Here is a 12,888-nt window from a genome sequence, read left to right as displayed (position 1 = left end):
CAGGGGTGCTGGGGCACAGTGCCAGGTTGCTGAGGACACTCAGCTGGTGGTGCTGGGGACAGTGTTGGGATATTGGGGACACTCAGCCAGGTGTGCTAGGGGGAGTCAGCTGGGGGTGCTAGGGACACAGTGCCGGGGTGCTGGGGACAATAAGCCATGGGTGCTGGGGTACAGTGCCAGGGGTACTGGGGATAGTCAGCCGGGCACCCTAGGACACAGTGCTGGGTGCTGAGCACAGCCAGTGGCACTGGGGACACAGTGCTGGGATGCTGGGGACTCAGCTGGGGTGCTGGAGACACAGGGCTGGGTGCTAGGGACAGTCAGCCAGGGGCACTGAGGACATAGCGCTAGGGTGTTGGGGACACTCAGCCAGGGGTGCTGGAGAGACAGTGACAGGGTGATGGGGACAGTCATCTGTGGGTTCTGGGAACACAGTGCTGGTGACAGTCTGGTGAAGGTGCTGGGGACACTCAGCCAGAAGTGCTAGGTTACAGGGCCAGGGTGCTGGGGATACTCAGCGGGGGGTGCTGGGCACAGTACTGGGGGTGTTGGGACACTTAGCCACAGTGCTGGGGATAGTCAGCCTGGGGCAGTGGGGACACAGTGGGATGTGAGGGACACTTAGCCAGAGGTGCTAGGTTACAGTGCCAGGGTGTTGGGGTCACTCAGCTGGGGGTACTAGGGACACAGTGCTGGGTGTGTTGGGACCCTAACCTGGGGGTGCGGGGGACAGTCAACCAGGTGTCCTAGGGACACCCAGCTGGGGTGCTGGGGTCATAGTGCTAGGGACACTCCACTGGGGGGTGTGGGGACACTCAGCCAGGGGTGCTGGGAACACAGTGCTGGTGACAGGGGAGTGTGCTGGGGACACTCAGCCGGGGTGCTAGGTTATAGTGCCGGGGGTACTGGGACACTTAGCCATGGCACCAGGGACACAGTGCTGGGATGCTGGGACACTCAGCCGGGGGTGTTGGTGACAGCTGGCGGTGCTAGGGACAGTGAGCTGAGGGTGATGGGCACACTCAGCCAGGGGATATGGGGCACAGTGCCAGGATGCTGGGGAAAAAGTGCCAGCATGCTGGGGACACTCAGGAGTGCTGGGGTACAGTGCTGGGGTACTGGAGTCAGCCAGGGGTGCTGGGGACACAGTGCTAGGGACACTCCACAAGGGGGTACTTGGGACAGTCAGCCAGGGGCACTGGGGACGCAGTGCTGGGGAGTCAGCTGGAGGTGTGGGGGACACTCAGCCAGGGATGCTGGGGACACTTAGCAGGGGATGCTGGGGCACGGTGCCAGGGCTGCTGGGGAGAGTCAGCTGTGGGCGCTGGGAACACAGTGTTGGTGACGGTCAGCTGAGGACACTGGGGACCTAGTACTTGGTGCTGGGGACAGTCAGCTGGAGGCACTGGGGTCAAAGTGCTGGTGGGCTGGGGACAGTCAGCCCAGGATGCTAGGCATAGTTCTGGGGTACTGGGGACACTCAGCCAGGGGTGCTAGGAACAGTCAGCTGGGGGTGCTGGGGCCACTCAGCCAGGGGCACTGAGGACATGGTGCTGGGGTGATGCAGACAGCCAGGGGTGCATGGGACACGGGACACAGTGCCAGGGTGGTGGAGATAGCCGGGGGCGCTGGGGATACAGTGCTGGGATCCTGGGAATACTCAGCTGGGGGCGCTGGGGACAGCCAGTGATGCTGGGGACACTCAGCTGGGGGTGCTGGGGTCTAGTGCTGGGCTCTGGGGACAGTCAGCTGGGGACACTGGGGTCAAAGTGCTGGGGTCAGTCAGCCAAGGGTGCTGGGCATATAGTTCTGGGGTGCTGGGGCCACTCAGCCCAGGGCTCTGGGGACAGTCGGGCAGGGGCACTGAGGACACGGTGCTGGGGTGATGCAGTCAGCCGGGGATGCAGGACACTCAGCTGTGGGTGCTGGGGACATGGTTGGGGTGGTAGAGATAGCCGGGGGTGCCGGGGACGCAGTGCTGGGATCCTAGGGACACACAGCCAGGGTCACTGGGGAAGGTCAGCCAGGGATGCTGGGGACACTCAGCCAGGGATAGTAGGGACAGTCAGCCAGGAGTGTGGGACACAGTGCCGGAGTGGTGGAGACAGTCGCGGCCACTGGGGAGAGTCAGCCAGGGGTGCTGAGGTCTGCCAGCTGGGGGCGCTGGGGACACAGTGCTGGGATATTGGGGGCACTAAGCCAGGGGTGGTGGGGCACAGTGTCGGGGGCGCTGGGGCACCGTGCCAGGGGTATTGGGACACTTAGCCGGGGTGCTGGGGATATAGTGCGGGGGGTGTTTGGGACAGTCAGCTGTGGGAGCTGGGAACACAGTGCTGGTGATAGCCAGCGGGTTCTGGGGACACTCAGCCAGGGGTGCTAGTTACAGTGCCGGGGTGGGGGACAGTCAACCGAGGGTGCTGGGACACTAAGCCAGGGTGATGGGGAAAGTCAGCTGGGGGTGCTAGGGACACAGTGCTGGGGTGCTGGTGATAGGCACTCAGCAGGGATGTTGGGGACACTCAGCAGGGATGCTAGGGATAGTCAGCAGGGGGTGCTGGGTGCATAGTGCTGGGGTGATGGGGACAATCAACTGGGGGTGTGGGGGACACAGCCGAGGTTGCTGGGGACACAGTGCTGGGATGTTGGAGACAGCCAGGGGCGCTGGGGACACAGTGCTGGGATGCTGGGTACACTCAACTGGCAGTGCTGGGGTCACTCAGCCGGTTGTGCTGGGACACTCACCTGGGGGTGCTGGGGACACTCAGCCAGGGGGCTGGGGACAGCTGGGGATTCTGGGGCACAGTCCTGGGTAATGGGGACAGTTAGCTGGGGCACTGTGGACACAAAGCCGGGACTTGGGGGACAGCAGTGTCTTGGGGATACAATGCCCCATCTCCATGGCCGTGGTTCTCCAGTAGGGCACACAGGGCACTGCCCACTGCAGGGCTGGGGTCCCCCATGGAGTGCCCTGTTGCAGGCTCTGCACACAGGTATCCTGCATGTCATGTCCCCAACAATTCTGTGCTTCCTCGACAGGTTTGGGAAGTATTCCCATGATGAGCTGTCCATTCTGGTGCCTTTACAGCAGTGCTGCAGGTATGGCGTCCCACTCTGTGCCCCCCCGGGGAGCCCCCAGCCCAGCCACAGATTGGACAGAGGCCCCCAGCCCCACTCCCATGGCCCAGCAGCGTGCGGCCCAGCACCTTCCCGGCGCACGTCTCAGGCCAGCCGTGATGGCCCCCGTCACAGATGAAGACACTGGGGCTCAGACTGGCATCCTGCCCCCCCAGCACTCCGTGCCCCTCGCTGCCACCCTCTGTGGGGCTCCCCCCACCACCTCTCCCTTATGGGTGGGGAACCAGGCCATGGGGCAGAACTAGAAGCTCCCTGCCCGGGGAAGGTGTGTGGGGCTGAGCTGGGCTCAGTCTCCCGGATGCATGGGTCATCCTCCCCGCCCTGCGTCTGCCTGGAGTGTCAGGTCCCTGCAGGCACTGCCAGGCCTCCCATGGCCACCTGCTCTGCCAGGCAGGACCCTTACTGCAGCGCCTCCGGGAGGCAGTAGCTGGATCAGGCAGGGACCCACCTGGGACTGCCCCTGGCTTGGCGCCGGTGTCCCCTGTGCCCAGGCCCCAGAGGCTGGGGCCTGACCTGTCTCTCCCCGGCAGGGTCAGGAAGTCCACCTACCTTCGGCTGCAGCTCCTGGCCAAGGAGGAGTACCGGCTGAGCCTGCTGATGGCGGAGTCCCTGCGCAAGGACCGCGTGGCCCCCGTCCTGTACCGGCCGCACCTGGAGGCGCTGGACCGGCGGCTGCGCATCGTGCTGCGGGCCATTGGGGACTGCGTGGAGAAGGACGGGCCGCACAGCGTGCTGGAGGATGACCTGGATGCCGAGCACAGAGTGCCCCCCGGCAGGTAGTGACCGAGAGCCGCCGGCCTGCCGTGGAGGAGGGACACGCGTGTCCACGCTGTGATTTGGTGACTGCGGGAACAGATGGATCGCTCCTGGGGTCAGGCACCGCAGGCCCGACGGGACTCACCGTGTCCGCTTTGAGACCGGAGAAGGCTGGGGAGGGGGCGCTCTGTGCTCATGGACAAGGCGGCCTGGCGGCGGGGGCCACCCACCCTTCTGTATGGGAAGGAAGCCTTTACTGACTGTTTTATATTTATACTTGGTGTCTATGTATATAAATAGAGCGACACCTTGCAGACCCCAGACCACCACCAAATGCACACGTGGGGGCCGCACCCCCTGGGGCCGGCCTCTCCTACCAGGTGTGCTCCCACTCTGGGCCTAACTTGAAACAGACTCCCACCTGTCCTCCCTCCTGGGAGGCCCGCGGCCAGACGGCTCACGGTCTCGGCCCAGTGCACGGCGGGGCTCCCGATGGCTCCATAGGCCGGTCGGCGGGCAGACTCCCAGTTTCAGAGTGACGTCAGTGACCACGTCTTCCGTTTCTCAGAGCCACCTGGCAGTGCCTGGGACCTCCCTCGGTGGCCCAGGGTGCTGCTCGTCTCCTGACTTCGCTTTGATCATTGGTGCAAAGACATCACACGGGCTCCTTCAAGGGCCTCGGCAACGGGCTGAATTTTGCAACATTTTTGTGGAATAGTTTGCAATGTGGTAAAAGTGCAATAAAAATAGAGCAAATGTATGCTGGGGTCTGGGCCCCTCACGCCCTGAGCTCAGCGGCCACCCAGCCTCCCTCCACACAGGTCAGGCCTGGAAGAGGGCAGAGCCAGGCTCAGCTTCCAAGGTCCAAGGGGCTGTGGCTGGGAGGCAGGAGGTGGGGGAAGCCCCTGTCCCACTCCTGGTGTGGCTGACCAAGCTGGGCAGGGGGTCCCTGAAGACATGGGCCAGTTCCAGACAGCAGCAGCATGTCTACACAGCCCAGGAGTGCCCAGTGGAGCCAGAAGTCTGGCCCTGTAGGCTGCAGGGCCTGAATCCTCCTGGGAGCCCTGCCTGGGGGCTCCCCGAGATTGTTGCCTGCAGGGGCTCAGTGTAGGCACAGGGCACTGTGACAGGCTAGCCCCAGGGGTTCCAAGGGGAGGACACCACTGAGCACTGACATAAACCCCAGAGAGTCCCAGGGAGCAGAGAGTCCTGGGTGTCAGAGCCCTGGCCACCTCTGGGGCTCCCAGCTCCTCTGGTGCCCCAGGACCACTGGTTTCTGTGCACCCGGCCCCATGCAAAGCTGCCACCACAAATTATTCCTGGTCTCTAAGGCAAAACAGCAAGGTTGATCTTTTCCTCATTTCACAGGTGGGGACATGGAGGCTCAGGGAGGGGCTGACATGCAGCACAAAAGTCAGTTTAGGTTTCCAGAATGGCCAAGCCATTGGCTGCCAGGTGGAGGGGGTACGGCCCACAGCAGAACCACAAAGGGACCTCAGACTACAAAGGAAGTTAATGGGGGGATGATAAAGTGAACCCCAAATGCAGCCCCCCATCAGTAACCTACCTGGTACTGGCTTCCCATCCAGCACTCCCCTGGTGACACCACTGGCTCAGGCGTCCCTGCCCCTTCCTGCCTGTGGCTGTACCTGCGGTACCTATACCCCCCCCCCCACCCAGCCTCCTGCTGGGCCCCGTCCCTGCTGCACGGGGAGTAGGTAAGTGCCTGGAGGAGGGCTTGACGAGGTCCCACGATCAGAAGCAGCCAGTTCTGCCCCAGGACAGCGTAACCCCAGCCTCCTCCCAGGCCGCCCCAAGAGAACAGAGGGACTCTGAGGCCAGGGCGGCTGTCCTCACCCCCCAGACCCCCGGTCCATGTGCCACGGGTCCAACAGTGCTCACTGGGCGGCTGCTGGAGGCAGGCTGGAGGGCCCTCTGGTGACCTCGACAGACCCTGGAGGTTTGCAGGGTGGTGAGGGGGACACACGGCCAACTCCCATGTGCGGCTTCAAATAACAGGGATGGCGAAGGGACAGAGGAGATGGAAACCCGGGGGCAGGGCCACATGCAAAGACAGGTCTCCCGGGTTCCTGAGTGGAGGCCCGACCTCCACTGTGCCAGCATTCACAGACGGACCTTCAAGGAGGCAATTCAAGTTGACCGTGGGGCAATCCCCCAGGACTGACGTCCTTGCAGGAGGAGGAAGCGCCCCTGCAGATCGCCCCCGTCACATGCAGGGGCAGGCCACACGGGGCGGGCCACGTGGGGACAAGCAGGAGACATCACCAGGAGCCAGCCCGGCCCCTGGTCTTCAGAGTCCGGCCTGCGGACAGTGAGAGAAGAGACGCCCGTGTGTCCGCGGCCCCGCGCGGGAGCTCCGAAGCAGCGCCCGGGGCTCAGTGGGCCATCCACATCTGGGCTTTTCCCTCGGGTCCCAGCACAGGACTCCCAGGTCTTTTGGAGCTGCCTGAGCAAAGGTAGGAGGAGGAAAGCAGGGGGAAGCCAGTGATGGGGCTGGCCAGGAAAAGCGTCATAAGCAAGCACACAGTGGTCACCCAGATTCACGTCGGAACCTGTCTCTGGGACCTGGAGTCAAATCAAACCAAACCATTCCCCGGCGCACCCACAGCTGTGGGAGAGAACTCAGACCCAACACCCAGACCAGCCTTCCCACCGGGGCTCCAGTGAAAGCTCGTGGGGTGCCGAGAGGCCAGAGCAGAGGGAGGGGGTCCCAAGCAAGCAGGAGAAAAGAGGGCTTCCCATTCAACTCCTCTTGGTGCAAGTCAGCTTTCCCGGGACCCTTACCCACCCGTCCAGCCCTCAGACCAGACAGCATCTCACCAGAGGTGGCTAGGGGAAAGTGCGGGCAAGAACTCAAACAAAACCCCCCTCAGTCGGCCTGGGAACTCCTTCTGGAGACTCGAGGGGCAGGGAGAGGGGCAGGCAGCACCCTGCCCGAGGCCACGGGGGGCAACATGGGTGCAGCGGGGCAATGCAGGTGGGTGGGCACCCCCTCATTTCCCAGCCCCTCCCCAGAAGTCTGAGATGCATGAAGGACAAAGGACACCCCCATGGCTCAAGAGAAGGATGACAAAGGCGCCTCACGAAACGCAGGCCCTCCCAGGTGCACCCTCTGTCTCCCCGGGCCAGCTGGGAGGAACCTGAATGCACACACGGAGGAGGCCAGAGCCTCAGAGGCCAAGCGCCCGGGCAGAGCCTTCGGCAGGCTCCCAGGCAGTCCAGCCACAAAGCCTCACCCCAGCGGCTTCCACTGTCACCCAGATCACAGAGCCACCCCCACACATCCATCCCAAATCCTGACCAGTTTCCGAGGAAAATTCCGCTCCTCCCCGCACGCCACCCAGAGGGACCTTAACAGAAGAGGCGAGCAAAGGAGGTCGCAAGCAACCTCTGCCTGGGTGTGGGGTGTGGTGAGTGAAGAAAGACAAAAGAGCAGAATCCCAAAGCCTCCCCACGTGGCAGGAGCTGCCCATATGCACGGAGGGAACTTTCTTACTCTTCTCGGCATTTGGAAGGAAGGGTTCAGAGCTGGCTGGGACCTGCCCACCTGGGAAGTGGGAACAGCGTCCACTCTATCTCACAGGGTAAGGACAGCTCCTGGCCTGCTGGTTTTAAAGGGTCAAATGGGGTGAAGCTGTGAAAGGGGTCAGATGCCAGGTGGGGTCTGGTGGGGTCCACACCAGGGGCCTCGGCCCAGATCAGGCTAGGCTGCTGTGCCCACCCAAGGCCCCTGGTGTGGCCATCCCTGTGGGTCGCAGGGCTTTAAGAGGCAACTTCTCTTCACCAGGCTGACTGCTGCAGCCAGATATGTCCTGCGGCCACCATCAGCCAGGAAAGGCCCCCACCCCACCCCACCCCACCCCTAGGGTGGGGCTGGGCACCAGAAACACTGCCCAAGACTGGTCCACTTGCACCACCTAGAGGAGAGCCCCAGAAAAGCAAGAGCCACACCGCAGGGCCCAAGGACCACCCCCAAATTCAACTCTCAGAAAGCCAGTCCAGACGGTAAATGTCTGCTCTTACCCTTAAGCCACTAAGTTTGCAGTGGCTTGCTACGCGGCATGCAGAACAAAATGCACCTGTCAAGACTTTTGAATGAACTTCAAGAACATCTCCATCCATTCACAATTGCTCAAAGCTCACTTGCTAGGAGCAGAAGATCACCCTGACTCCATTTCTATATCCTAGCTATTCCTGTTTCTACTGAGCTACGGCTCAGGTCCTTGCAATGAGGAAACACAGGATGGTTTGCTCTCCTATGTTGTTTGTGCAGACAGACTGCACAGTGTGCTATATGCCTGCTGCCCGGGGCCTGCCTCCCCTCGAGAGACAGGCCTTCCTCTTACTAGGACCTTGGCCCCGCTATAGAGGGTCCCAAGCCCTTGTGAACCTCAGTTGTGTGGCTTGATCCACGGGATCTCCGTGGGTAGGAGTGAGTGTGAGGCAGGGACAGAATCTAAGGGGGCAGTCTCCCCACCCCATCCGGGGGCAGGATTTACCTAATTAGCTTTGTTCTTTCGTTGGCCATTCATCACACCAAAGTATAGGGTTCTGGAAAGGCATGTTTAAATATTTGTGAGTGCCCTGTTTTGCTTCTGATTTTAAAAGAGCTATGATTGCTTGCCAAGAAGAAATCCCAAGATACTAATTGCCTCCATTTACCTTGGCTGCCAAGAGCGCACACTCAGCCACAGCCATCAGAAGCTTATTCTAATGCCTATGGTGTTGTTTTGGAAAAGTGACAAGGATGTGATTTTTATATTTCTTCTTTATTCTCCCCATGCGTCACTCATGGAAAGTTTGGGAGCAAAAGAACCAAATTCCCCCTCCTAGCTCCAAAGGGAGCTCCAGCCAAATCACTGTGGGAAAAGACTAGGACCTTTCCTCTGTGGGAGCTGCTGCACACTTGCCCAGCTGGAGAACTTCTTACAAGGTCTGGAACGTGGCGCGCTCCGCCAATGCCAGCCCAGCACAAGCAAGCCTTGGAGGCCTCTGCTCTTTAGGGTTCTGGTCTGATTTTTAAGGAAACTGGGCATTAATAAATCTATATGCCCAAATTAGCAAATGATTATCCACATAAGGAGTTTCCTGAAAGTATTTACATTTAAAAAGATGACTTCTAAAAGAGTTCTGATATGTTCAATATCCTGTAAGGCTAAAAATCAAATTCTTTTCTTTTAAATTTTATTTATTTATTTGACAGACTGAGATCACAAATAGGCAGAGAGGCAGGCAGAGAGAGAGGAGGAAGCAGGCTCCCTGCGGAGCAGAGAGCCTGATGCGGGGCTCAAGGACCCTGAGATCATGACCTGAGCCGAAGCAGAGGCTTTAACCCACTGAGCCACCCAGGCGCCCCTAAAAATCAAATTCTTGAAGAATGTTCTATGTTAGCCATTTTGCAAACAGTTCCTACTTTCAGAAATCGAAAGTGAATATTCAGCGTGTGGACGGAGGCTGCTTCTGAACGACTGAATTACCGGTGGTTTCTATTTTCATACCTTTCTCTGTTTCATACACTTTCTGTAACAGACACAGCCTTTAATTAAACAACACAGCAGGGTCCGAGCACGCCGTGACTTGGCGTAACAGAGAGTGTCTGAAGGGCCCCGTGTCCCCTTCCTCTCCCCATCCTCTTTCCTGCTGCTCCAAACATAAAAACAGATTAAGTGTTTATCAAGACCAGAATTTTCTTCTTGCCATTTAGAAAAGCATCCCAACCGGTATAAGTCACCGCTGCCCTTTTGATATCTGTGAGTGGCACTGCATGGCCAGTTTGGGTGGGCAGGTGAGAACCACCGACAGGCTGGCGGGGAGACCCTTCCCGAGGGCTGGCAGCCCGGGGATCTCCTGCATGTGCCTGTGCCACATCTCTGCCCAGCCTCCCGGCCACACATTCAGACACCTGGAGTCTCCATCACCTTCCTGGAGGGTCTGAGTTCGAATCCTCTCCCTGCCACACACAGGGGGTGTCACACAGGCGAGACCCAGTGCAATGCAATCACCAGGCGTGTCCAACTCGAGGGACCGTCCCGAGAGGTGAACCAGTCAGTGTACGTAAAAACATCTCAGAACCTTGCTGACTATGTGTGCCACTGACACCACTGTGTTGAGTAGTATTTCAAGGACGTTTCTGGCTAAAAATCAGAGAAGCCTTCCTTCTCACTTGCCAGGCCCCATATTAATAATTTCATTTTAAATTAAATCAGATAAATGTTCCAGAAGTCTAAGAAACTAAAATTCGTTAGGCTTGTTTCTGAACCGACCAACCGGTACTTCCTACTGAACCGAGGGAACCGTGTATAGGTCCCGTCCTTTCATGCTTTACACACTCGCCCGCCCACCCCCTGCGACCTCACTGGGAGAGTCCAGGACGGGATCAACCGAAACCTCAGAGGGGGTGAGGGACCCGGCCTGCACTCCCCTGCCCAGGTGGCCCAACCAGACTGTCCCCTGCAGCCACCCCTCCCCCAATCCCTGCCAGGACACCAAGGCCCCTGCTGACCTCTCCGGGGGGCTGTGCCCTCTCCTGCCCATCTGTGCCTGGCTTCAGCATCTCCTCCTCCTTGGCCATGTGCCACACAGGCCACAGGCAGCTCTTGTCAGCTCGGACAGGCTGCTTGTCCTCTTGGTGGGTTTCAAAGCAGCTGGCAGGTGCCTCACGCTGGGTTCCGGGTCCAGAGGAAGCTCCCAGGGATCAGCCAGAACCAGACTAGGGACCCGGCGCCCCGACAAGGTCTCAGACCCAGCGGCTCTGAAGGTGATCAGCTTGCACCCACAAACACAGACTCCAGCAGAACCAGACATCCTGTTGAATGTGTCTACTGGCTTTACACAGAAGCAGGATTCCACCAGGGGCGTCACAAAGTGCATCACAGGGTTTGGGACCAAATGCCCACCCCAGCAAAGGAGCCCAGCTGCAGCTGAGAGGGAAGGTCACCTCCTTATCATGCTGTTATGACATTCAGGGTTTTCCATTGGCCCCCAGAAGTGACACCTGGGGGAGGGCACAGTTTTCTGTAAGGAGAGCTCTTCATTGGAAGTGGTCTTGGGCTCTGATCATCACCACCAGTGGGGCGCAGGGCTCGGGATTATTGTCATCTGCTTCTCCATGGGCCATACGTATGTGGCCTTTCCAAGGGAAGGGACCATTTTCAGGGGCTGGGCCAGCTCACATGATGTGTAAGGTGCTGAATGGGCCAGGCGTGACCCAGGCCTGAAGGTGATAGCTCCCCTGAGAGGTGCATCTCTGGGCTACTCTAGCTCAGGGGTCCCTCCTCGTGAGGTTCAGGGTTGCGTGGCCACTGGAGCCATTCACCAAGGGGTGGAAAGTTGGAGTGAAGCCGCCATGTGGTTTCCTGCTTGTCCATCATCTGTGTGACAGAGGCTTCAAGGTCCTTCTTGTAGCCCGGTGCACAGGGTCCCCTGATGCCAGCTGACCTCACTGGCCGGGACAGGGCTCCAACACATCCTACCTGCTCCCACTACTTCTGCCTGACCATGCAGCTCCTGGGGAGGCCAAGCTTCAGAACCCAGACTCTCCGAGAAGGCAGCTGGAGCTGGACAGAAAGATGTGGAGGGAAAGAGGAGGACATGAACAGGAGCTGGCAGAGAAAGCCCCCGTAGAGCTGAGGGGATGGGATTCCCTCTTCGGCACAGACGGCCTGTCTCCAATCTCATTCTCGAAGCCTGGCATCTGGGGTCTCCAAGCTGCAGGGTCATCTAATTAACCTTTTCATTTTGAGATAATCATAGATTCCATGCAGTTGTGAGAAATGAAAAAGAGATCCCAGGGACGCTTTACCCAGTCCCCCCTTGGGGACATCTTGCAACACTCCAACGCACGATCCCACGACCAAGACCTTGACCCTGACGCAGCACACGCAGAGCGTGGCAAGGCCACAAGGGCCCCTCGTGTTGCCCTATTACCACTGCAATCATCCCTCCTGCCCGGACCTCCTCCTCACCCTGGAAACTACTCCTCTATTCTGCATTTTACCATTCTGTCTTTTTGAGAAGGTCCATAAATGGCAGCATGTAGTAGGTAACCCTTTGAGGCTGGCTTTTGCCCTCAGTGGGAGTTCCATCCAGGCTTCCAGAGTATTGGTGGGTGGTAGATTTGCGTCGCTGAGGTATCCCTCCACGTGGAGGGGACCGAAGCTTGCTCTGCCATTTCCCTGGGGAAGGGCGTCTGGGCAAGATCCGGTTTGGGGATGCAAGCAGAAAGGCGGCTATGTACACGTGTGTGCGGGTATCTGGTGACTTCACTTCTCCGCTTCTCTGGGATAAATGGCCCAGGGGGCAGCTTCTGCTCAACACTCTGGCCACCTGTTTAGTTTTTAAAGAAGCCGCCATAATGTTTTCCATGGGGGCTGCACCGTGTTATGTTCCCACAGCCCAGCTCGTCTGATTTTGGCATCTGACAGAGGGGACAACACGGAGCTTCTGAATGTCTTTGAGCCCAGTAGGCTTCGGATTGTCAGCAGAAACTGGCCTCCCAGGTGGTGCTGGGGGAACCTGGAGGCACCAAGTCAGGCCTGCCCACCCTTCTCCGCCAGCGGCAATGGGCAGCATCAAGCTCTGGTGAGGCCAACTGGCTGGACGGAACAGAGCTCATTTCTGACCTAAAGGTCGTGCTTTGAAAGCAGAATTTTCTGGCACTGGACCAGATCGGGGTCAGAGGGAAAGGGTCCAGCATTTCCTCCAAGGCCCTGGGACCCAGTCGCACTGTCTCTCACTGCACAGAGGGGTGCCTCCTCCAGATCCCATGAGGGGCTCAGGAGCCTGCTCACTCAGGGAGCCCCTGAGTGCGAGGGGCACCGAGCTCTCTGTCCTGGGAGCACACTCAGTGTTTCCAAACTCTCAGGCCTGGACCCTGCAACTCCGGGCAGGAGGTGGGGCTGAGCCTGCTGGTGGAGGAGGCCATAGTACTGGCCCTGCCTGTGGCCTGGCAACCCTAGGGTCTACTCTGGGATCCAG

General features: G+C 59.4%; 1 protein-coding gene across 1 annotated transcript in view; it reads left to right on the top strand.

Moving 5' to 3' along the window:
• Positions 1 to 4,651, top strand: part of FAM20C (FAM20C golgi associated secretory pathway kinase) — a 36,264-nt gene extending 31,613 nt beyond the window's left edge. The window contains exons 9-10 of the mRNA XM_032872861.1: positions 3,037 to 3,096; positions 3,666 to 4,651. Coding sequence (XP_032728752.1) covers positions 3,037 to 3,096; positions 3,666 to 3,915 — 310 coding nt within the window. The 3' untranslated portion in view covers positions 3,916 to 4,651. The remainder of the gene's footprint in view (positions 1 to 3,036; positions 3,097 to 3,665) is intronic.
• The last annotated feature ends 8,237 nt before the right edge of the window (positions 4,652 to 12,888 follow it).

The sequence above is a fragment of the Lontra canadensis genome, unplaced genomic scaffold (genome assembly GCF_010015895.1).
Source record: "Lontra canadensis isolate GAN:19392208 unplaced genomic scaffold, GSC_riverotter_1.0 scaffold45, whole genome shotgun sequence".
NCBI lineage: Eukaryota > Metazoa > Chordata > Mammalia > Carnivora > Mustelidae > Lontra > Lontra canadensis.
The sequence above is the reverse complement of the archived record's forward strand: the minus strand, read 5'-3'. Positions and strand labels throughout refer to the sequence as shown.